At 39.6% G+C, this 22,915-nt stretch overlaps 1 protein-coding gene across 3 annotated transcripts in view; it reads right to left on the bottom strand.

Annotated features, from left to right (window-relative positions):
• Positions 1 to 1,856: 1,856 nt before the first annotated feature.
• KDM3A (lysine demethylase 3A) overlaps positions 1,857 to 22,915 on the bottom strand; it is a 29,145-nt gene continuing 8,086 nt past the window's right edge. For all 3 annotated transcript variants that reach the window (XM_057381693.1, XM_057381692.1, XM_057381694.1), the window contains exons 6-26: positions 22,691 to 22,815; positions 22,135 to 22,207; positions 21,966 to 22,057; positions 19,946 to 20,097; positions 18,398 to 18,969; positions 16,947 to 17,148; positions 15,328 to 15,542; positions 12,515 to 12,667; positions 12,183 to 12,278; positions 11,719 to 11,846; positions 10,167 to 10,353; positions 9,520 to 9,689; positions 8,526 to 8,762; positions 7,964 to 8,135; positions 6,990 to 7,080; positions 6,298 to 6,428; positions 5,385 to 5,504; positions 5,158 to 5,297; positions 3,271 to 3,447; positions 3,055 to 3,189; positions 1,857 to 2,599 (exon numbers count right to left, since the gene is read on the bottom strand). In XM_057381693.1, coding sequence (XP_057237676.1) covers positions 2,519 to 2,599; positions 3,055 to 3,189; positions 3,271 to 3,447; positions 5,158 to 5,297; positions 5,385 to 5,504; positions 6,298 to 6,428; positions 6,990 to 7,080; positions 7,964 to 8,135; positions 8,526 to 8,762; positions 9,520 to 9,689; positions 10,167 to 10,353; positions 11,719 to 11,846; positions 12,183 to 12,278; positions 12,515 to 12,667; positions 15,328 to 15,542; positions 16,947 to 17,148; positions 18,398 to 18,969; positions 19,946 to 20,097; positions 21,966 to 22,057; positions 22,135 to 22,207; positions 22,691 to 22,815 — 3,449 coding nt within the window. In that variant the 3' untranslated portion in view covers positions 1,857 to 2,518. The remainder of the gene's footprint in view (positions 2,600 to 3,054; positions 3,190 to 3,270; positions 3,448 to 5,157; positions 5,298 to 5,384; positions 5,505 to 6,297; positions 6,429 to 6,989; positions 7,081 to 7,963; positions 8,136 to 8,525; positions 8,763 to 9,519; positions 9,690 to 10,166; positions 10,354 to 11,718; positions 11,847 to 12,182; positions 12,279 to 12,514; positions 12,668 to 15,327; positions 15,543 to 16,946; positions 17,149 to 18,397; positions 18,970 to 19,945; positions 20,098 to 21,965; positions 22,058 to 22,134; positions 22,208 to 22,690; positions 22,816 to 22,915) is intronic.

Here is a 22,915-nt window from a genome sequence, read left to right on the forward strand (position 1 = left end):
CTGCYATGCAGCAGTTTACTTTGCATCACTTTGGTGTCTTTTCACAAACAATACCTATCTTCCACACCTCCCTTTTGGTTTTGTAACACCTTTCTTTAGCACATTTAGGGCCTTCACTGCATAGGTAAAGGAAGGTTTCCACTCTGTTCCAGCTCTGTCTGATCACAGGGGAGCCTGTGGCACAGTGAGGGCAGYGGTGGGAGGGGAGCCCTGACTCACSAGCCTGTTGGCAAAGCTTCCCCAGAGCCCGTGGCTATGCCCAACCCTCCCTCTCTGCTGCTCAAAAAGCACATTTCAGGGTCAACGGAGAGCTGTGTTTCCTTCCAAGGAAGAGCTTCAGAGAATATGAATGGCATGGCTCACAAAAAGCAGTTTGCAAACAAAAAAAATGACCCAAACCTGTCACTGCCACAGGCAGCTCCCAGGCAAAGGCCTSAGCTCCTAATTTTAAGGAAGACTTATCAAAAGAAAGCCGAGTCTATAAATAATTGCATCCCAACAGCAAGGGTAGAAAAACAGWCAAGGCACACAGATGGGTGGATGGAGTCCAACACCTCCCTTTTTCAGCCATGAAAACATGAAGGGGCCAAGCACTGCTCACACTTGTGCTGGGGGAGGCAAAGTATCCCAGTGCCTCAGGGCCATGCAATTCAAGTGTTGCATCTCCTCCCCCAATGCAACAAAACAAGGACAGTTTGTTCCTTGTGGTCTTAAAAATTCAGAAAGGACAGATCAGAAACAAAAGTAGCTGAAGAGGGGAGTGGGTAAGAGCTGCAATAAAACCAAACTGAACAACAGCAAGATTGGCAAGAGCTTGAAATCCAGCTTCCAACAATGAATCKTTTCAGATGTGTGTGCACACAGGGTGTGTAAGATCAGAGTGACTCATCTCACAGGGAGGTGCCTGTACTCCACCTGCCCTCAAGTATCYAGCTGGCTCCAAGAAAAGCAATTAACCTGCTTTATATCATCTACTTCAACTTGATGGTTCACAGGAGAATGTTCAGGTAAGTGGTGGTTTTAAGCATACTTGACAAGTCCAAGCACAAAATGCCAAATCAAGGCAGCTGAAAGGACTGGAACAAGTTATTTACTGTCAAGAGGTGTCAGCAAGTGAAAATGGAGGAAAGCTCTCACTGAACCTAGTGAAGGGGTGCCATGGAGGAAAACCTTTTCTAAGTCCACTTTAATCTTATGAGAGACTCCTACTCCCTGCACACCATGGGAGCTGTCCCCACTTCTGAGGGAGCAGTCAGAGGAAGTTTCACTCAAGAATAATCCTGTCACCCAAGACAGACTCAGAACAAGTAATGCTGATCTCAAACAACATGTGAAGTAGTACAGGGAGGGGAGTYTGCAGGCTTCAATTAGTTGCAGAAAGCTCAGAAAAGTGACTTGGCTACCAAGGAGATTTCCTCTCCCGTCTCACCATTCTGCACCTTTCAGTGCTGGGAATTAATTTTATCTCAGGATATCTGTCTCATCAAATGAGAGATGCATTTTTCCACTTGTGACCGCTTAAGCCCATTTTAAGTTTTACTATGTTTTGAGTATTTCTCCAAATAAGCCCGAGTTCTGTGTGTACCATTACAGACTGAAGCTGCAARGCTCATGTGATACAAACCACAGCAGTGGCAACACATGACCAGTAGTCAGTCAGCTAAGTCATACTTGGGTTAACCAAAAATAACCAGAAACAGATCTGCTCCAGAATTCTGTCCCCTAAGCTTTCAAATACTTTAAAAAAYAGTATGAGTAGTTTATGATACACAGTTTTCTTTTGCATTTTGAAGTACTGCAACAAATTAATTACATTTTAAAGAATCAACTTAAGAAGACAGGCAAGGAACAGTATCTGAAATAGAAGAATTTTTATGTAGACCATTCAGTGTTAAAAACGAGAATCAAACAGTTCAAATTAAAGAGCAGTTTCGAACAGAAGACATTTGATTAAAAGTTTCTTTTAACATTTAGAAATTTAAATACATTTACCTAAAGATGGTAAACTTCCATCTCTATGTTACTATACAATAGCTTAAAGCTACTTTTAAATGCTAGTTCTATGTTAATGTGAAATTTCAGAACTGCATTCTTAACTTTAAATGTAAATTGGTTATTAAACTGAGTGATTCCATACGTCCTCCCACCCCAAAATAAATTTTAAAAATTGAAGCTTTACAATGCCTTGAATAATATTTTTTTCAAACGAGTAATTTGGAATAGTTCCCAACAGTTCTATAGGAGGTATTTTGTACAGTTTGGAGAGCAACTCCGTATAAAGTTCTATTGCAACTGAGCATTCACAGTATGCCACAGTTCATACATATTACTACATATACATATCAGGTTTGTAAACATTGGAAGAATACACAGAACATAGTACCACGATCCTCTGGTACTGCTGAAAGGAAGATGAGGTAACATTCATATAATCTCAAAGTCCACAGAGGTCCTGACTGAGTAGGTAAAACAGCTGCCAACGCTTCTGTTTCATAGTGTGTGGTTAAGGCGCTCTACGTCACGGTCTGCTAAGGCTGGATTCGTTAGCTCTCAGTATCCCAACTGCATCTTTAACAGCGTGGTATATGACATTCTTCACCTAGGGGGAAAGGAAAAGGTGCTTRGTTTTACAAGCAAACAGCACAGATTGTTTTCCAAGTTTCCCACGTCCTTCCCCACACCCTGTGCAGGTCAGTTCAGACATGCCTGACCTTCATGTAAATCACAAACTTGGGATCACAAGGTTCAAATTCTAACAGGAGATAAAGTGAACCCTGTAGTCTGAAGAGAGCGGTGCTCATCTGGTGGGGAAACAATACAAATGGCAGAAGAAAATATTTCAAGGGAATCTCAGGAGAARCTTCACAAGGCTCTCTCAAAATTGCTAAGAAACTTTAACAGTTAAATTATTGAAATACCAAGATCCAATGCATTTACACTGATCTGAACAGAAAAGCAACTTGGGTTGCATGGCCACAGCCCTTCTGGGTTTAACAAGGGTTGTCTGTTGTGTTTTGGTGGGGTTTTTTGAAGGGTCAAGAGCACTGAAGTTACCTGCAATTTATCTTCATGGTTCGTATGCGTATGCGACAGATATCTAAATTCCTGAGTGAGCCAGAAGCAGTGTTTGACATGCTCTGGGGATACAAAGTCTTCTGCAACTTTAATACAACTGTACAAATTATGAACCTAGAGAGAACAAACAAGCATTAGCCATGTGCTCAAAGGGCTGCCCAAACAGTCAGGTCATTACAAGTCCCTGGTGCTTGCCTGGTGTGGAGCTCCAGCTGGGATGAAAACTACATCTCCTAGAAACTGTACAATGGCCCAGCCTTGAACTCCATACTCCTGGTGAAGGCGTTTCCTCAGCGAACGGTCCAGGTACCAGCTCTGATCATGAATGGGATCATGATCTACAGGGTTTTCTTGGCCTTGTTCTTCTGCAACCTGCAAGAGACAACAGGCATTTCAATACACCAGTCTGACTGGACAGTCAGGTTTGTATCTGTGGTATTCTAGACAAACGTGTGCCAGAGGAACTAGCACCACATGTTCAAGTAGGAGAGTTACACAATCAAAGTTTGRATCCTTAGACCTTTGTCAAGGTTTCARCATTTCTCAGATCCCACTGGCTTCACAGACACACTGCAAATGTCAGTATGAAAAATGCAATTCCAGTAGAGAGTGGCAAGGAACAGAAGGGTGAAGCAACTCATGTTCACACTGGGAACCACCGTCATACACAGAACCAATGTTCTGATACTACTAAAGCTAGAAAGGGACTGTGGAAAGGCATTAAGTGACAGRACAAGGGGCAATGGCTTTAAACTGAAGGAAAGGAGGTTTAGATTAGAAGAAATGAGGAAGAAATTCTTTCCTGTGAGGGTGGTGAGGCCCTGGTTGCCCAGAGGAGCTGTGGATGCCCCATCCCTGGAAGTGCTTGAATCCAGGTCAGATGGGGCTCTGAACAGCCTGGTCTAGGGGAAGATGTCCTTGCAAATGGCAGGGGCATTGGAATGAGATGGTCTGGAAGCTCCCTTCCAACCCAAACCAGTCAGAGATTCTCTGACTCTAAAGCCTGTAACTGGAGGACACTATCAAGTGTGTAATTCAGCAGGTGTCTGCCTTGAGGCCACAATCAGTCAGTGAGTGCTCACTAACTCAGATACAAACCAGATTTTCAGGAGAAATGAGACTGGGAGACACAACAAGTACTTCAGGACAGAAATTTGAGGGCTGTTGGCAAAGAATTTCTGCAAGAAATTCCTGTATCAATCCAACTTGCTGCAGCAACCATTTACACCCAGGATTGTGGCACAAAAACTCAAACAGCTTGGTTCTMCTCCACTAAAAGCTGCTGAAAGCCCCACACCTGCCAGCAAGTGTGATACAAGGGACTGAGGTGGGACACAGATGTCAAAACTCCATGTGCTAAAGCTTATCAAACCCAAYATCATGTTTTATCAGCTGTAAGATTTGTTCTTTGTTAATACTTAAGTCTGCTGTGGCCTCTCCAAGCTTTCACCAAAACAGTCACCAATACAGCCATCAGACTGACCAGGCTTTCAGATCATCCCATTTATCCTTTTAAATATCAACATATTGGCTCTTTCCACTTTTAGAGTACCAAAGAAGTATCAGAGTTAAGATCACAAAGAACTCTGGACCATCTGAGGTTTAATTTAAACAAGCCCTTTTAGACATAGCAGCACATCTCTATTCAAAATACCTCATGCTTTTCCCTTAATTCAGACTTCAAAGTATGGGGAAAAAAAGGAAGTAGTAAGAGGAAGAGCTTTATGTACCATGTATTGCTCTGACACTTCCTAAGAACATCTCATGCTTCTAAGAAAAAACAAAATAAATTGTGTTTTTCCTTAAATCTAAACCAGCTATTTCCTTGTTCACTATGTAACATTACTCATCTATAGGAAGCGTGGGCAAGAGGAGTATCTCCACACAAGGTAACTTAAGCTTCAACTCTCCACCCTTTACAGATCCTACAAGATTCATGACACAGGACAAGTTTTATCTTGGATATAATTCAAGTGTATTTGTTTCCAGAGTAACTGGGATATGAAAGAGGTGAAAAGCCCAAGGACACAGCCTTGCAAGCCTACATAGCCAGAAGATCAGTTTTTAAGATTAACAGCTTACCTTCTTAAGGAATTCCCGGATTTTCTCTGTATCTTTAGCAGCATAAATGTGCCACAGAGCTCCAGGCTTTTCTCGGCTTTCAGTAAAACGCTTAATTGTCAGTTCATCAGAGTCACCATCTTGTATGGTTTTAAGCACTTCTGTGGAGAGTCAATATGAGAAGTTACTCTAAAGGACCTGCCCTCCACCCACAGAAATATTCCCCCTAAACACCACAAAGACTTTACCTTCTTCCTGATCAGCCTGGCCTTTGGGGATCCCCACATAAACCATGACATTGGCTGCATCAGACACATCCAAGTGGAGGTTTGTTGTGCCRTATTTTCTGTCCTCTGGCGTTATTAAGCCTAGCAGAGTAACCAAAGGGGAAAAAAAAAAGAGTGGCAAATCCATTAGCAAGCCAAAGAAATGTTACACCTCTCTCAGCAGCACTTTCTGAAAAGATTAGAGAGCTTTTACTTCTAACAACAAATACTTCCAGAACAGCAATATGCTTTCTATACAGAACTTTGCTCCATCCTGTGGCTTCCCAAGGCTGATACAGATCAATGTATCTCAATYTAGCCTGTATGATATATAAAAGTCACATTTAAGTCCTGCTAGAAAAGAGTTTCTATATCAGTTTAGAAAAAASCATTCTCARGAACAGTCTCTCTTTCACTCTAAACAGCAGCTGCTACAGTATTTACTAACCATGATCTCTTKACTGGGCATGTAAAGATGATGCTTAGTTTTAAATGTCTTCTGAGTGACAAAGATGAACCAGACATGGAAAGAACTGGCCAGGAAGAGRTTAGAAACTAAATGATACAGCCTAAATATTAGAGTAACAAGCAAAAATGCYRGAAGGAGCAAGGCAACAAATACATRTGACAAGTTTTAGGAAAGTGAAGCTGTGGAGCATGTTCATTGAAAGACTGGGAATAACTACTATTGGCTTGAAACCACCTGGACAAAAAGATATTTAATAAAACATAYCATGCTCTGGACATTTTTGATACATATAGGGGAGTCAAAGTCAGATTTTCTGATCCATGGGATTAAACAAATTGTCTACAACCGCAACGAGTCACATAATCTATGGCAAATTTTAATTTGAATATCTGGTCAACATGACCTTTAGAGTGAAAAGCTCCTTACCATAAGCATTGTACATCTTGGGGCCTAAATCCGGTCGCACAAAATAGTTGGGAAGTCGAGAGGCGAGGTTGAGCTTGCCACCTCTCCTAGTGTATTCTGGCAATGGGATATTTTTCATCAGATCATCAAACCTAAAATAAWTGCAGCAGAATTTAACATTAGGTACTGATAAAACCAAAGCAGACTAAAATAGACTGCAACAAAAGCTCTTTTCAGTGAAGGAAGTGTGCTCCTTCCCTCAGGGGGTTTTGCTGGACACAATAAAAAGGAACTAAACAAGCAAGGCACAGAAATATAGCAGATAAGCAAATTTAACTGCTCTGGACTAATGTTATTTTGTTGTGTAATCATCTCAAGGAATATTATCAAACAGGTGAAGTTCCAATACCTTAAAACATGTGTCAAAAAAAAAGCTTCAACCAAACTTTGGATTTCACAGTGATCCAGGCTTTTAGGAGCAGTTTTAGGTGCTCACTTTACTTGGCAAGAAATACAATGAACCACATAAAACTTAGCCATGAAGCTTGTGCAGGATTTCCATTTATGTCAGTTATCTTTGAGAAAAGAACTATTCATGTCACCAACTGCTGCTCAAAGCTGAAGCAGGTATCAAAACATGACAGTATTCCTACATTCCATTATTTTGGGGGTGTATCACACAAACAATGAACAGTTCCTCTGGAAATTCATACCGAGAAGGCATCATATCTCTGAAATCCTCTCCTGGAGGCCAGTCCTTAAGCTTCAATACCATTGGTTCTCCTTCTTCTGTTCTCAGGCGACCTATTAACAAGTTTTCATTTTTAATAATTGTACAACTCAGAATCCAAAGAACCAAGACAAAGAAATCCTTATTTTAATTTAAAATCATGTTCATGCCACGATTTTTCATGTAGAACTAAAGAAATACAAGTTCCTCTGACACCATACTAGGGTATCACTGTCACGACAAATATGTTACAACAGGAGATGTCAGACAGACAAGYGCTTCCTATAATTAAGCACAGAAATTGGCTTGTGTTTTTGAGGCCAAAAGTAGCTGATGAAGCCAAATCTCTTCAGAGAAAAGAAAGGTGTGAGTCTTCTACCTCCTACTCCTCTTGCCCTAAGTACCAAATTCCCTAGGCTTACAACTGATTTAAAAGGTAAAATAGATCCTTAGATAAGGATGTGTAACAGATAAAGTAACACTCCAGATGCAATGACAAGTAATAATTCTCCTGGCAAATCTCAAGCTCACCTCCTCTAAATCTGTTTTTATACAAAATAACTTCAGTTCTTCAGGACCAAAAAGCACCTTCAAGTTAAAACAGCAGAACAGTTTAACAGGTGAGCATCAGTTCTACACATGCTCTTCTGATTCACACAACTTGAAAAAAAAAAAAAAGCTGTCAGGTGAACCTATTCACAAGGAAGATCCCAGACTGCCTCAGAATGCTTCCCAAAAAGGCTATAAGCAGTCAAAAATACTGTTGAGAGTACTTCAAGGGAATGAGTTTCTATCCAGTACACAATCCCACAAGTAAGGATACATTGCAGACAAACTCTCCAAGGTGAAAAAGCCTGGAACATCTTTTATGCTGCTTATGGATCACAAATTTGTGCTAGAGCAGAATTATTGCTGCTAAATATTTCACCTGTTGAAACAAAGATTCACTGTACTTACTTGAAATATCTTCAAAACCATCCCAGAAATCCCCTACAGTAGCTCCAGTGATGATTTCATTGGTCCTGCAGTTAACCAGATCCACTTCCTGTTGGCCAAATTCCTTCCTAAAGGACTCTGGTCTCCAGAGGTCTGCATTTAATTTGTGATGCACTCCTGACACCATTACAGGCTAGGAAGGAAAGGAATATATTCTGAAGAATTCTTGAAAACCAAAAATTCTAATTACAAGGCAATACATAGAATACATTGGGCATTTGAATGCAGGCATTTTGCAAACTAAATGCTCAGCCTGTCCTACCAGAATTCTGCCCTTCCATGCATCTGAGCATTCTTTRTTTCAAACTATGAGGAAGCTTTTTATACAGAGCCATAATTCCAGCACTGTGTTTAGAAACTGATTTAAACTGTAAAACAAATCCTTAGATAAGGATGTGTAACAGTGCTCATGTCATACATTTGATGAAGGCTTAGTGTTATCACTGCAGTGGTTGTACCTGTGCTGCAATGAAAGGACAAAGAACATGAATTGCAAATGGAAAAAGCAGGAAAAGGAAAATACCTGTCCCTGCTTCCAGCACTCCCTGAAGACATTCCAATTGCTTTCATTGTTGGGATCCTGAAGACACAGCAGGCGGTTGTCACATAACCAGTAGTGGGGCGTGTCAAAGCCCATGATTGTGGGCTTTATGGTCAGTCCTTGAGATTTCTTAGGTAAGTCTGTAATGGCTCTGTTTTGCACCAGGGAAGCAAAAATGTCATCAAGGATTTTGGGTGTACTCTTCAGTCCATTGTCTGTCTGATAAAAAAAAAGAAAGTAGAAAAACAAAAAATTAGTGCTCTTTTCTGTTGCCTTGTCCTACAGGCTTTAAGGAAAATATCTGCCACTTGCAAATCATTTCACTTGAGATCACAATCATGCAGAGCAACAAAAAATCTGTAGGATTTGGTGTCTAGAAATGCATCATCATTAAATGCCAGTGCCATTTTTGACATTTTGTCTATAGAATTCTGGCACAACAAGTTCTGCTTGGATTTACATCAGGGAATAGGACTTGCTTTAYATCAAAAGAGCAGAAATACAGTTTTAGCAAAGAACACTCAAAACCAGTACTTTTTCCCATCACTTTGAAGTCACATTTGTAAGAGCAGACAAAGCCCAGGAACATCTGAAGGGAACAGTCTGCAAATGAGGTAAGAGGAAGACACCACAGAAGATTCTTCTCTCCATCTGCAAGTTCATTGTTGCTTCTTTTTTGAGTCTAAAAGACATCCCAATCAATGTACCTGCCAGACTCAAGCYTAAGGAGATTACTCTGCTTTGTCACTTAGTTCCCAATCCCTCACCAAGCAAAACTTACTGATAGTACCCCTACACTACTACTAACCAGAGCACCAAGACACAGAAACTGAATTAGTCCTTTTTCCCAAATAAAGGCACAATTTTCCTTACAAGTGACAAGTAGGTAATCAGCCTGTTGCAGTAGTTCAGGAGTTTAGAACAGTATCTAAGTCTGGAACTAACTCAGACCTGTAGGACAGAATTTTTCCTGTACCTTTCCGCCGGAAGAGTTCAACAGATTCCGCAAGAAGCCCGTGTTGTTGTTGCTCACAGGGGTTAATATTGCACTGTTGAATGTCTGCAGAGCTGCAGATGGCTTGGCTAAGCTAGGGAGTGTCTGGAGAGGTTTGTTTTCRTTCTTTGAAATTGGGATAAGAAGTTTCTCTGAAATGAAGAAAGGAAAACCATGAGAAGGTTTTTTTCCAAGACAAGATCCTCCTACATGCATACATGTAGGTACAAATCTTCTCCCAATACACACAGATAAAACATTTCCTTCACTTAACATTTTTCAAGAAACAAAAGTTCTTAAAATCACACATTCTAAAAAAAAAAAAATCTCAAAAAACAAATGCCCTCCTCCTCCCCCCAAACAACAAAACAAACAGATAAAATTCAAAACTGAATTTTCAAAAATACTTTCACCAATGGGGTTTTAATCCAGTTTTTGAAACAGAATTCGCTAACTTTTCCAGGTTTTCCTCCAAGCCATTGCCATGACCAGTTCTGCAGCACAGGCACTGAACACCCATCCCAGCAGGCACATGACATCATTCTCAGCACAAGATATTGCTGGGTCTGACCTAYATTCTTCTGACAAACAGCCACAAAGGGTTTACTCTTCACTAGTTCTGGACATACCTTTGTTTTCTTTATTCACATTTCCACTTGTTAGGTTTGAAAACCAGTTTAATGAAGGAGAAGTATTTACAGAAGCAGCTTGTTTGCTTCCAAGTGCTGATTTTAGAGGAGGATCATGTGTAGTGACTTGAGGGCTCAGGACAAAACTGCTGTGTTGAAGGCCAGGCCTGTCCCCAGATGCCAAGTGCTGAAAAARCAAAGTGAGAACTTGATGAGATACAAACACACTCTACTCAGGGAAAGCAAGCATAACATGCCCAAATTCATTCTTTAWAAAATAAAATGGTTTGGCCCTTCAAAACATGTGATCTCCACAAGAGGTCAGCATTGCAGCTCAGGATCGGGAGATGACAGTTCAGCAGGGCTCAGGATCTGACTTTAGCAGCAGCCAGAGTCCATCACCCCTCAAGACAAGCACAGAGAGCCAAGTTTCCCAGGTGCATTTTCTGGGATTGCTTTGGRAACCAAATGCAATTTTAACAGCAGTTGTGACAATTCTAGTGGCAGCTGATGCTCAGGCCAGGGCTAAGCTGGAACTTCGCAGGACTAAAACAGATTGATGCTTGGTAAGGATTCCAAACTTGACACACTAGAAACTTTCAAACTTTAATGAGCTTATCCTCACACAAACAGTGCAGTGCCTAATTCTATAAAGAGGTGCAGATAAATTTGATGCAGCTCTTTGTCCAGAGTCACAAGAAATCTTGATTCAGAAGACTAAAACCAGGTCAACCATGTGCTAACTTTCRATTCACATAACTATCTTCCAGTCTTCTAACATCTGACTTAATATTTTTGTCTCTTCTGTTCATTACTTACACCAAAATCAAGTCCAACCTGCTTCTTACACTTAAGACAACATTTATTTTCAAAATTAAGGTYACAAATAAGCACCTAACAAAATTTAAATCACTCAATTCACCTGGTTTCTTGCGAGATATTTAAAATCAAAGCTTTTGTGTTCTGTTTTCAAAAGCAAAAAAAACCCACTCTTCATCCATTTATAAATATATATATAGCGGAGTTTTTTTTTTTTAAATTAGAGCAGCAAGCCTTTTATGAGACTGCCAGAGAAATCAGTGATTCTCCACACTGCTCCACATGTCACTATTTTTTTCATGTTTAGTTAGTTTTTTTTATGAGTCCCAGTGCTCTTCCACCTTATAATACGTGCAGCATCTAAAAAAATATCTCCAGGACCCAAGGAACAGCCTACACTTCACAACCATTGCTACTCTATTCTTCAGATTCTTAACAGATCTCTCAATCTAATCCTATTTTTGCTCTAAAAATCCTCACTGAGCTTTTCTGAAGGATAGGTCACTAYTGAGGCCTCAGTGTGTCAAAGAGACACGATGACATTTTCCCCAAAACTTAAAAAACTGAACCAGAAAAGTGAACAACTGAACAATGAATAAAATTGTTTCCACATGGTGGGGTTATCACAGAGGTCAGGGCTTGCAACCTACAAAGTCAAATTAGCAGTGGCTTCAAGAACATGTAACAGAYTAACACAAACTTAACTGCACAGACAGAGAGGCAATAACAATACCTGCTTTGAATCCTCCTTTAGAGTTGGCTTTGATAGTGCTTTGAACTGCTTATTTGCACAAGGACAATTTGCCTTTATTCCCCATTTTGTTCTTACGGAGTGAACAATGTCACCAACATCATAGAGAGCTGAAGAAAGAAAACCATCAGTGAGTTCAACTGGAACCACAACATCCAGCACTTAAGACTTTTTAAGAAATTGTGTGTGTTGGGCAGGTAACAAAGATATGTGAGTACAGTWCATCATTAAACAAGAAGTTCTGTTATTTCCTTGCAGAGGTCAAAGATAATAAAATAGTATGAAATAAACAGGCTGTTCCATTCTTTGGATAACAAATTTTAAGCTTTTACTAGTTTTATTACTAAAATAAAACTTCACTCAATACAATATCAACACAATATAAAAGACAGCAAAAACCTATAAAAAAAAAAAACATTCTTATCCTAATCAAGTATTTCAAATACCTTTTCCTGGAATTATTTGTGTAGGCATTAGATTCTCTGGTTCATGTGCCTGCCCCTTCACACATTTAAACCAGGAGAAAGTATCCGAGTCATCATCTGTAAAACAAAACCATTACATTGTTTGGTTACTGCATCTTTCATCCTGCTCTGGAAAGCCAGGTATTTTATTATTATTGATATATCAAAGCACAGGTCTACAACATGTCCTTTTTGTTGGGAAGGGTTTTTTTGGTCTCGCTTAAGGCTGTCATTGACTTCCAAGTTCAATACATAGATTTTTTTCTTTTCCCCCCTCTTCCCCCTTTGTTTCAGGTACCAACAAGCATTCCCACCTTCATGTGATCCTTTTTTCCTCATCCTGTAGCAATCCACACACACCCCRAAGCCACACTTGGAGCAGACCCAGTGCAGGTTGAAGATTGTGGTGTCACAGACATCACACATCTCACGAACGCCACGAACCGCACGCTTCCAGGCCACCTGTCCTGTGGGCAGCAACAGGACAGTCAGTGTTAGCTCAAACAAAATTCAATATTTGCATGTGAAATACAGTCAATTAAAAACTACAGCGACATGACTCAGAATTGGTTTTGTATTGGAACTCCAAGAAATGCTTTTGTTGCTACAGAACAATCCAAGCAACCAAGACCACTTGGCTTTCTCCTGTGCAGCACTAACACAGCTCTTACTCCTGACATGTGTTTGCCCAAGCTGACAAATTACACTGCTGACATTCTCCTAAGTGGAAATTCCACAGCTGCTCCAGGAAATAAATTCAGGTACTGCTGGCAAGCTAAGCTGAATGTGTAGCTTGCAACAACCAGCTTGTCCTTGTTCTCCATTCAGCAGCATGGTGGGCAAGTAGCCCTCTTCCTTTTGGGASGTTTGATGTATTTGCAGTTGGGTATCTGACCTTCTCAAAGGGTGAATGTTCTTCTCTGAAGCACCAACTGCTGCTGTCCAGGTTTCCTATGCACCCATTATATTCCCCTTTCCTCACCCCAAGTCACTCCTTCAGTTCACTCAAAACATCTCAAACATGGGCAGTATCTTGCAAAAAATTACAAGTTCTTCCAGGGCTGTACTTTTTTTCTGTGAATATGTATGAATTATTTTAGCCTGATCTCCGTTTCCTTCTGCTGCCAGCTAGAAAACTAGACCAGACAAAAAGCACACACCTGCCTCCTCCTACCACCTTCCACACTTGTAACTTCTCTGAAACTTTCCTGCCCACAATGTTTYTCAATTTTAAAAGCAAGTTATGAGAGACCATGTCCTAAAATGCATGCTAAAAAAACATACCAGGATCCAAGACATCTGTTGTTCTTTTGAATAATGCCCACTAACTATGTATGGAACAACACTGGAATAGCTTAGCACAATTTGTTCTTAAGTAGGAGGTAAMAATTATTTCACTACTTGCTTCAGAATTCTTCCAAGAGACACAGGTCTAAATAKCACCAGCTCCATTCTTTTGTGTCTTTTAAAAACATGCGCTATATTTATCATTTTCCAGGTCAACTCTCCAATTTCCCCCAAACAGGATGAAGAGTTTTTGTTATTTTTTGAATGCCATTTCATAGCTTTTCTGAATCTTGTCCCTTTCTACTTCTCCTATTCTCTTAGTTCCTCTCTGTAGTTTGATCCTGTTTCCTTTTGGCACTTGGTGGCCAAGGAACAACGTGACCTAAGAAGCTGTTCTGTCTACACTGGTCAATCTTTTACCACACAGGGATAATTCACTCAAATTTACCAGAACTTCAAGCCACGGTGGTAGAAGGATCTCCTTTTTTCCTATTGTGACTGACCTCTCTCCTAATGAACTGTTAAAAGAACATCACACACCTACACTGTAAATTACTTCTTTCCTGCCCAGAGCATTCCAAATAACCTCCATATTAATCAAAGTGAGTTCCCTTACTGTCACCATCAGGGCAATAAAATCAAAGAGGAATTAATGAGATTTTGCTCCTTTCAAGCCAACTCCAAAACTCACATGTGACTGTGTTTTTTAAGCAGAGGATGTTTCTGGCRGCTATGCCAACAGATGCATCCTCTGCTATTAAGGAATACCACACCTCCCTTTTTTTTCATGAATTCCACCCAAAGCTTCATCCCCCCTCAAAACTGCTTTCAGTATTCCAGTCTATATCTCACTCTGGCTACAGGTAATTTGGTTCCACATGCCTGAAAATGCTGCAGGTCAAGACAAGAGCAAAACTTCCAAGTAGCCCAAGATAAGACCACCCCCCCGCCCTTCCCCGCAAGAATTTCTGGAATATCTCAAGTCTTCCCTCCCCTTTTGAAGGGCATTCAAGCCTGTTCAGCTTTTTTTCTTCTTTCAGAACAGTGGAGTGACTGCCAAACTGAGAGGATCTTGATCTSATGTCAACACTCCCCAAACACAGCAGACAGTGACAATCTCCTAAACTCTGCTGCAACCTGGTCACRCACTTAAAATCTAAAAAACAAATACAGTTTTAGGAGTCATTCTATTCWGAGTAGTGATTATGCAAGTCCACAGACTTCCCCATTTGGTTGCTCACATTTGCTACAGAAAYATTTTGATGCAGCCAAACCTCTGTGTTTGGGGGTGCCAAGTTTGCCCTGTCATTAATTAAGCTCCCCAATCAGTTACCCCATCACCAGTACCTCTCTCATCTATGTACAGTAGGGCTGCACATAATAACTTCCAACAATGCTACTGGAAATTTGAAGGTGGAGTAAAAATATCTTTTTTACTGACACACAGCATTAGGTCCATGATGCAGTTTCAATAAAATAGGACCTAAGCAATCTAACAGAACCTGTGCAAAGTAAAAGTTTATTTATGTGCCAAGAATAGATTTTGTTGTCAGCTACCTGCTAGTTTATTTAAGATTATTTTTTACATTTTGTAACAGGAAAAGTAATTTGATAAATGGAGGAACAACTTCTGACAAAGAAGGGTGGAATTACCCTTCCCTTTCCCCCTCCCTATAAGGAACAAAGGGTTGTTGACACTACTTTACAGTGGCTCTTAACCATTCCCTCTCTGAAGAAAGAGACACATTTCCAAATACATGCAATTCATTTTCACACAGAAGTGTAAAGCTTCACATAAAGCTGTGAAAACACAGATTATTTCAATATAAATTGATCTTACTGTGTGGTTCAATCGTTGACATGACTTCCTTTTCTGATATCACCAGCTGGCAGAAGTGGTCTCCAATGTTGGCAAGGATGTACTTTGCTGTGTCCAGATCTAGACCCACAACATTTTTGGATAAAGGCAGCCACAAACTAATAGCCTCAGGGTCATACTTATTTGGAGTTAAGAAACCTTCCTCACGCAGTATTCCATGCTTATTAAACTGCAACCTGATGAAAAATGAGAAAAGGAGAAAAAAACCTCAAATGTTGAAAGGGCTGAAATTCATTCCAATCAGTCATGCTTGAGTTGCAAATGCATGTAATGTATGACAGTGAATTTACTCAAATGTTACAATAGACATGGATAAACATATTGGCCACTAGAATTTAGCAAGCTCAATGCACTGCTTGTTTTAAAGAAAAAAGACTGAAAACATCCAGGATTTCAGTTAGGAAATCTACCTTACAACAAGTATAGTGTTGGGATTTTTTATGCACACCAAACCAAATAAGATTTACAATTTTTAAAATGCACTGGCATTATGGACCACATCTAGAGATGGCAACAGTAATAATTTTATCTAGGACCATGTACGACTCACAAGTGAAGTCAGAATGCCTTARGAATATATTTCAGTAACAATTAATTTGGAAGCAGCTGTCAAAAAGCATCAAGCAAAATTGAGTAAGATATATTCTTGAGTGATTTTGAGTAGGTGGAAAGAATGAGATCTACATTGTTAGTTGTGTCTTAAATGGAAAACATGAAGAGCTCTGCTCAGGAACCCTTTTAGTAAAAGCTTAGAGGAAAGTTGACTTCTGATGACAATATGTGCTCACTGTAGTGTTAAGTGTGGCATGAGAACATGTGCTGGCAGCTGCTACCATCAGACAAATGCCATGTCCAGATCTAGATTTCATATTCAATAAAAGGGGACACTTCCATCAGTGTCAAGTTCTAAACTGAAAGATTCATCTCATTTGAACTGCAAGGCAAATCTGGATTTTTACCCTGAGAAGATGATTTAGCATAGSCTGTTGGTACTCTGGTCTCACTCATCAGATTATACAAAGATTTACTATAGCAAAAACTCTAATCTGAGGTTAAGTAACAGATTTGTAACACATTTGCATTTTTTTAAAACCTTTAGCAACAAAACTGACTAGTGGATACAGAGATTAAATGTTTCCAAGGAAAGCTTAAATGCATCCAGCTGAAAGCCCACAGACACTGCAACTCTTCCACAGCTGTGGGYTCATGGTTAACATTTCATGTGTCTAACCACCAAACTTTAGGAAACTTGTGTGGAATCTCTAGTATCTCAAATTTTACTGAGCAGTAGCACTCAAACTAAACTCATATTATTCTACTGGCACTCAGCCCAGAACAGCAAAATAAAGATCTCAAAGTCCTGCCAAAATATTTTCTACTCAAATGAAGCAGTTGTATAATTTCTAAGGGTGAAAATATCATAGGCAGCCACTCATTAGTTGGGTATACTGGCCTTATAGCTACACACCAACACTGAGCAGCTTTGCAACAGAGACCTTTTCTGGACCAACAACTGGGGCTTTTTCACCTTTCACATTTAAGGAATATCAAGATGTTTAGAGTACCCAAATTGTTGTTACCTTCTGAAGTGAAAGAAGCGGCAGAAGACAGTGGAGTCTCTCTGCTCCTTGTTCTTGCGGTAGCTGTCCAAGCGGCATTCCCTGCACTTGTGCAGGTGAGGGGCGATGTTATTGCAGGAGCCGTCCTGCACAAATGCTTCCCCACTCTGCTGCAGCTTCTTCACTTTAGCAGCATCAGATAAGATGGACTTGCGAACAATTACTGCAGGAAGAGCAGCCAGGATTAGAAAACCTCAGTTTTTCACACACAAGTGCCAGCAAATGTATTTCAGTGAAAGATCCACGTCAAGTTTTCCTGTAGGTTTCACATTACATTGAAATAAAGTTATGCTAAAAATATTTACAGTTGGCAGAAACCTCTTCTCCAGTCAGCAKGAATTGTCTCAAGCTGCAGCTCCACTGGAGCCACACAGTCTATAGACCCAAGTTTAAGAGCTCCCTTCACTTTTTCAAAGGAGCATTTTGAAAGAACATCTGCTTTTAAAGGAAGTTCTTCAGTCAGAGTTGGAGCCCTGAGCAGATAGCATGGGCATGCAGCAACTACATTTCACAAGAAATAAGGACAGAAGTACAACCAGGCCATTTCTCAGTCCTGTTTTCCCCCTTCATGATGCAACAGCTTTCAGCATCTTACTGCAACAGATGCCAAACATTTCCCTTCCTCCTACACTGCCAGCAGGCCTTGCAGGTGACACAAGAGTGTCTGCTTGGCTGGCTATGGATCGATGCTAATTATAGAACAGCACATGGTAATCCAAGACCAAGCAACAGCAGATTGAGGAAAAAAAAAGTGGGTATGTAGGGAGATTCCCAGAATCCTGAACCATCACCAAACACCACCTGATGCACAGCAGGACGCATGAGTTCAGCACTCCAGTTCCTTAAACAACCACAGCCTTTCCCCCTCTGTTTCATGTSAAAACCTGAAGAGCTCACCAAATGGAAAACAGAAACAAGATGGGTTGTTTTGGGGCTGGGTGGATTTTAGCTTTTGGTGGTGGTCATAACTGAGTTTTTGCTTGTTTTGCTCTTATGACAGTTCTTAAATGAAAGTCCCTCTTGAACTGAGTTTTGTTAAGGACAACTTCCATCTCTCATAATGCTTGTAAAATTAGGATCATTGTTAAGAAAATGTAGGCTCATTATGCCATCAGCATTTGTATTGMAAACAGAACATTGTTTTCCTAAATTCTTTTGCCATTCTGCTTTTGCATACATTTCATAAACAACTTATTTCTAAACGTTAATGATTTGTCTTATTCCCTTATCAGGAAAAGGTCTTTCAAGGTTATTGCATTCCCCTCATAGCAGAGCACACAAATGACTCAAATTCCTGATTAACTCACACAATTTAAATTACTAATTCTGTATATGTTACAACTGACCTACTTCTAAGCAGTTAGACAAACTATAAGGACTTTCAAATGACAGGAAATTTTAGAAACACTTACTATTATCCTGGACCTTGGCACTTCCAGTCCAAAAACTTTCACTTTCACTTCTGTCACAAAGAATCTCGTTTGAATTTCTTCTAATAAAAAACTCCATGTCTGCAAGTTCATCAATCTTGTTTCCTTTGTGGCTGCTGTGGCTGTTGCAGCTGCTTTGTGATTTAACCCCACACTCATTAAAGGACAGAAGATGAGCATCTGAGGTTGAGGGTCTGCAGTCTAAAGTCCGCTGCATTTCAGCAGTGCCACTGCCTCTGGGTATTGCTATGGAAGGGTTGGGATGCTGCAACTGCTTTACAGAAATGCATTCCTTGGAAAAGTTTGTTGTGGCTTTCATAAGAGGTTCATTAGTATTTTTCAGGTTGGTTCCTTTATCATTAGCTGAATCAGTCAAMGATGAAGATCTTGAGGTTGTCAAGGAGGTATATTTACCATTCTGATCACTAGGATTTTGTGTTTGTTCTTTAGACATAAACCCCACTTTAGGAAAGGCTGTCATCTCTTCCTTCAGTGGTTTAATTCCAGTATTAAGACARGAAGGATGAGTTTCTGGTAAGCTTCGTCTACACGTGCTGAAACACAATATGCAATAATTAGGGAAAAACAAGRTGTTCAATCGGGGCATCAGCTGCTCAATCTAGTCACACTTAAATCTTGAAAGAAGAAATTTGTTTATTTAATTATGTGCTTTGCATTYTGATGTATATTTTCAATTTTGTGTGAGGCTAAATAGGTTTATGTTTTTCAGTGTTTTTTCTGGTTTTGATTTTTTTTTTTAAGATTTACAATGCTAAAGCTCTATACCCATGTAGGCACACACAAATTTGGGTACTGCTGCTACTACTCCAGTACCTTCTCTCACAATTAAATACCTGCAKTCTCATTTTCTCCAGGCAACTACTGAATAACCAAATGCATTTCATTTGCATGTCTGTAGCAAGGTTCTCAAGGAACTTSTGACTGGCAGCACAAGTCTATGCTGGAGACTAACACCTCATTCACAAAAAAGCCCTTCAAAATTGTATTTTCCACATTCAGCAGGTAAGAGAGACAAAACTAGTAGAAAAACCCCTAYAGTACTTCAAATTTGAGTTGTCCTGTCACACTGTTTCTACCATTACATCCATTCTGTGACAGAATTGGGGTAACAAAAAAGTTCAAAATTCAACAGAAATACAGTTGAGGTCCTGTCATTCATCTGAAAAAAGGCAGAAATCTGCCTGAACATGCTCTGGTTTTCTTGGGGGCAGGAGAGGAATGCATTTGACAAAGTAGCTACCACACCTGTGTATCCATTTACAGATGGYACAATGAAACAGTGACATTGACCCGGGACACTGAAGGGTCACTTCCTCAAAGGTAAAGAACAACATGGTAGTAGGAAGTAAATTACAAATGCATGACAATGAAGTCCAACATTTTTTAATGCTGGTATTACAGAAGAGTAGTTCCTACAGCTCTTTAAAATGACCTCAGTTTGTTGTGCTACGAATAAGAACTGTTTTTTGCAGTAAAAAGGTCTGAATAAGCATAAAACTGCTTCCTTACCCCTGAGGAGTTTCTGCACCAAGGTTTGGTGGCGAGTTAGCTGGCAGGGGCAGGCCTGGGTGCCTTTGGTCTTTATTTGCAGGAGTACATCCCAGCAGTGCTTCACCCAGCACAGTGGGTACTGACTGCACGTGTCCCTGACTGGGAGAAACCTGCAAGGGAAATATGAACAGTTAGGAAAAATCAGGATAACAAATTATGGCTTTGCAGGCTTGAGCCTGAAAAGAAAAATGTATTAATACTCTTGCTACCATGTTTAATAAAATCAAATTAAGACTCATTCAGTTCATGAGATAAAAAGACTTGGAAATATCCTTTTTAACCTTATAGGTTCCATAAAAGATTGTTCATGTTAATTCATTTTCCTCCAATTAGCAACAAACTTCTTTTGGGAAGGGCAGTGTWTYAAGCAAATGGAAAGRAAAACAGAAAGCTCTGCTCTTTGTAACTGCCAGTGCAACAATGTTTCTACAGTAACTGAAGTAATTGGAAGTCAGAAATAGATTTCTGAGCTCAGCTGAAAATCCCAGAGAAAATTAAAACTGYAAAGTCTGACAGCATTACCAAAAATCTAGATGCAAACTTTCCTGTAGCAAGAAAATTACTGTACCAAGTTTCTAGAAACTGTTAAGTAAAGAAATCTTGTGTTGATTAAATCACCAGCCTAGCAAATCTAAAATTCATTTAGGAATAAAACGGGCCTACAAAATACACAAGTGTCTTTAGAACAATAGTTTTCTATAAGGGTCCCTCCTCAGCTCCAAAATCCATATTTTACTCCCACATGCTCCACTTACTGCTGGGAAGTTATACTGTAAGCTTGTTAGCATCAACTTGAAAATATTTCCTCTCTATTTTGGTATTACACAGCTGTCAGGCACCAAGTCAAGCTCTCAGAAAAATGCTGCAGAAAATTAACTTCACACTAGAAATCAGAGTACTATTACATACTTATAAGCAAAAAATAAAGCTTCAGCGCATCAATCCCATATATTCACACCCACCAAAAATCAGAGAAACAAGCAGCTTCTGCTKTCCTTACTAGAAAGCACACTCACTGTAGCCCTTTTGAAAAATATGGTTCAAAGACATTTCCCAATGAGTACAAAAGTGATAAATGATCCAGTTGTTCAAAGGAAGGCAGACTGGAAAATGAGAAGTAAATAACTTCACTACTTTAAGGAAAAACTATGGTAAAACAAGCTKTGAATTCATGGTAATTCTTCAGCAGGGTATTTGGAATGCAAAATACAGACCAGCTTTGTGTGTATCAAGCAGGCTGCTCAATGGCTGAATGTCCAAAAAGCTGGAAAAAGGAAAACTGAGCACCCAAAAGATGCTAAAGGTACCCAAGCACAAACTATGRAAACACAAGACTGCAAGTTCAAGTATTGTTCTTCAGACAAGTCATGATTTTTCATTCTACACTTAGGTACCCAGATTATCWTTTGACCTTTGAGAGTTTACTTATCTCTCACTGATATCTTGCAGGTCATTCACAATAGAAATAAAAGGAGACATGAAAGTACTAGAAAAGTCACATTCCCTTWTTGTACTGAAACAACCTTCAACTGCTGCATGTGCAGCTTGAATCCTCAAAGCATCCAAGTGCAGCTGAAGGTTTTAGGTTCAAGTACAAAATAGTTAAAGAAAGTACATGAAAAGGAAAGGTTATAMACTTCAGAACTCCTTTGTGTTTTCTCCCACTGCAAGAATACATGATCAGGCAGGCCAACTCCTATGCAGAAGGAGAGGGCAAAAAGTACAGTAAAAGAAACCTAACCAAACAAAAATCAAACAAACAAGATCCCCAACAAACCAGCAACCTTCAAGGCTCAGTAGCTTTAGCTCCAATTATCACAAGGCAACATACAATTCATGCCCAGACAAGTCTGAAAGAACACACCCTCCAAGGGATTATATTTATCATTCTACTTTCCCATCTAATCCTTATTTAAGATGTTTTGAGAAGTGACATAATCATTATATAACAGCCATATATAACAGAGTAAGACATTACCTCAGGAGAAGATTTTGTGTGTTTAGTATCAACAACACTTCCACTGCTTTCAGATGACTTCCTTTTCACACCCCCAATTCTTTTTGGCTTATCTGGAAGAGGTGATCAAGATTAGTCTATCACAAATAACCTGCTTAGTGTTTAAAGGACAAAAAGTAATAGGTCTTACCACATTTGCCATTGTTGTCATATATGATTTCAACATGAATTAACTCTGGATCAAGAGTTTTTAAAGCTGGAATCTTGAAGAGGAATAAGAAACAAAGAAGCAGCCATTTAGAGAGGTAAAATTCATGATTGGAATACATTTATTGTACATGTTGAGGTATGGACTAAGCTTAGACACTTAACTTTAGGTTAYTTTAATACCAAGCTGATTTTAACAACATAGCACGTGACAGTTTATCTGTATAAAAATACAAACTGSTGCTTCAGAGCACTGTCTGCAGAGCACAGAGAGCAAAGAAAACCAGGACTGTGTTGCCTTCACTCTTCCAATAAAAATTCCAAGTCTGCCTCATTTTTCATGGAAGGACATTTGTTATTTAATAATCTACCAGGAGCATAAAGAATCACTTTGGGGTAATATTGTTCTGCACTACACTGATACTCATGTTTAAAGATTACTGTAAAGACAAAAATAAAAATGGTGTAGGTGGAGATATAAATAAAAGTTTGCACCTATTCCCCATATCTATTTGYAAACCACAGCAAATAGTTCTTACCTCCTGACAGTTGACTTCTAGAGTTCTTGTAGCTGGATTGCCATTGACAACGACTGCTGTGAACCACTGAGTGGAAGGATCCAGGCTATAAATCCTAATTTTTGAACCAATTATATTCTTCCCACCTTCAAAATTAGAAAAAAGAAAAAAGAAGCTTAGATCAAAGGAGGCATAAAGATTATTACAGTTACCAAAATTAATTTTTCCTGTCCTTACTGTATTGGA

Source organism: Malurus melanocephalus, unplaced genomic scaffold, assembly GCF_030028575.1.
Source record: "Malurus melanocephalus ecotype Western Australia unplaced genomic scaffold, MMel_1.1 scaffold_522, whole genome shotgun sequence".
NCBI lineage: Eukaryota > Metazoa > Chordata > Aves > Passeriformes > Maluridae > Malurus > Malurus melanocephalus.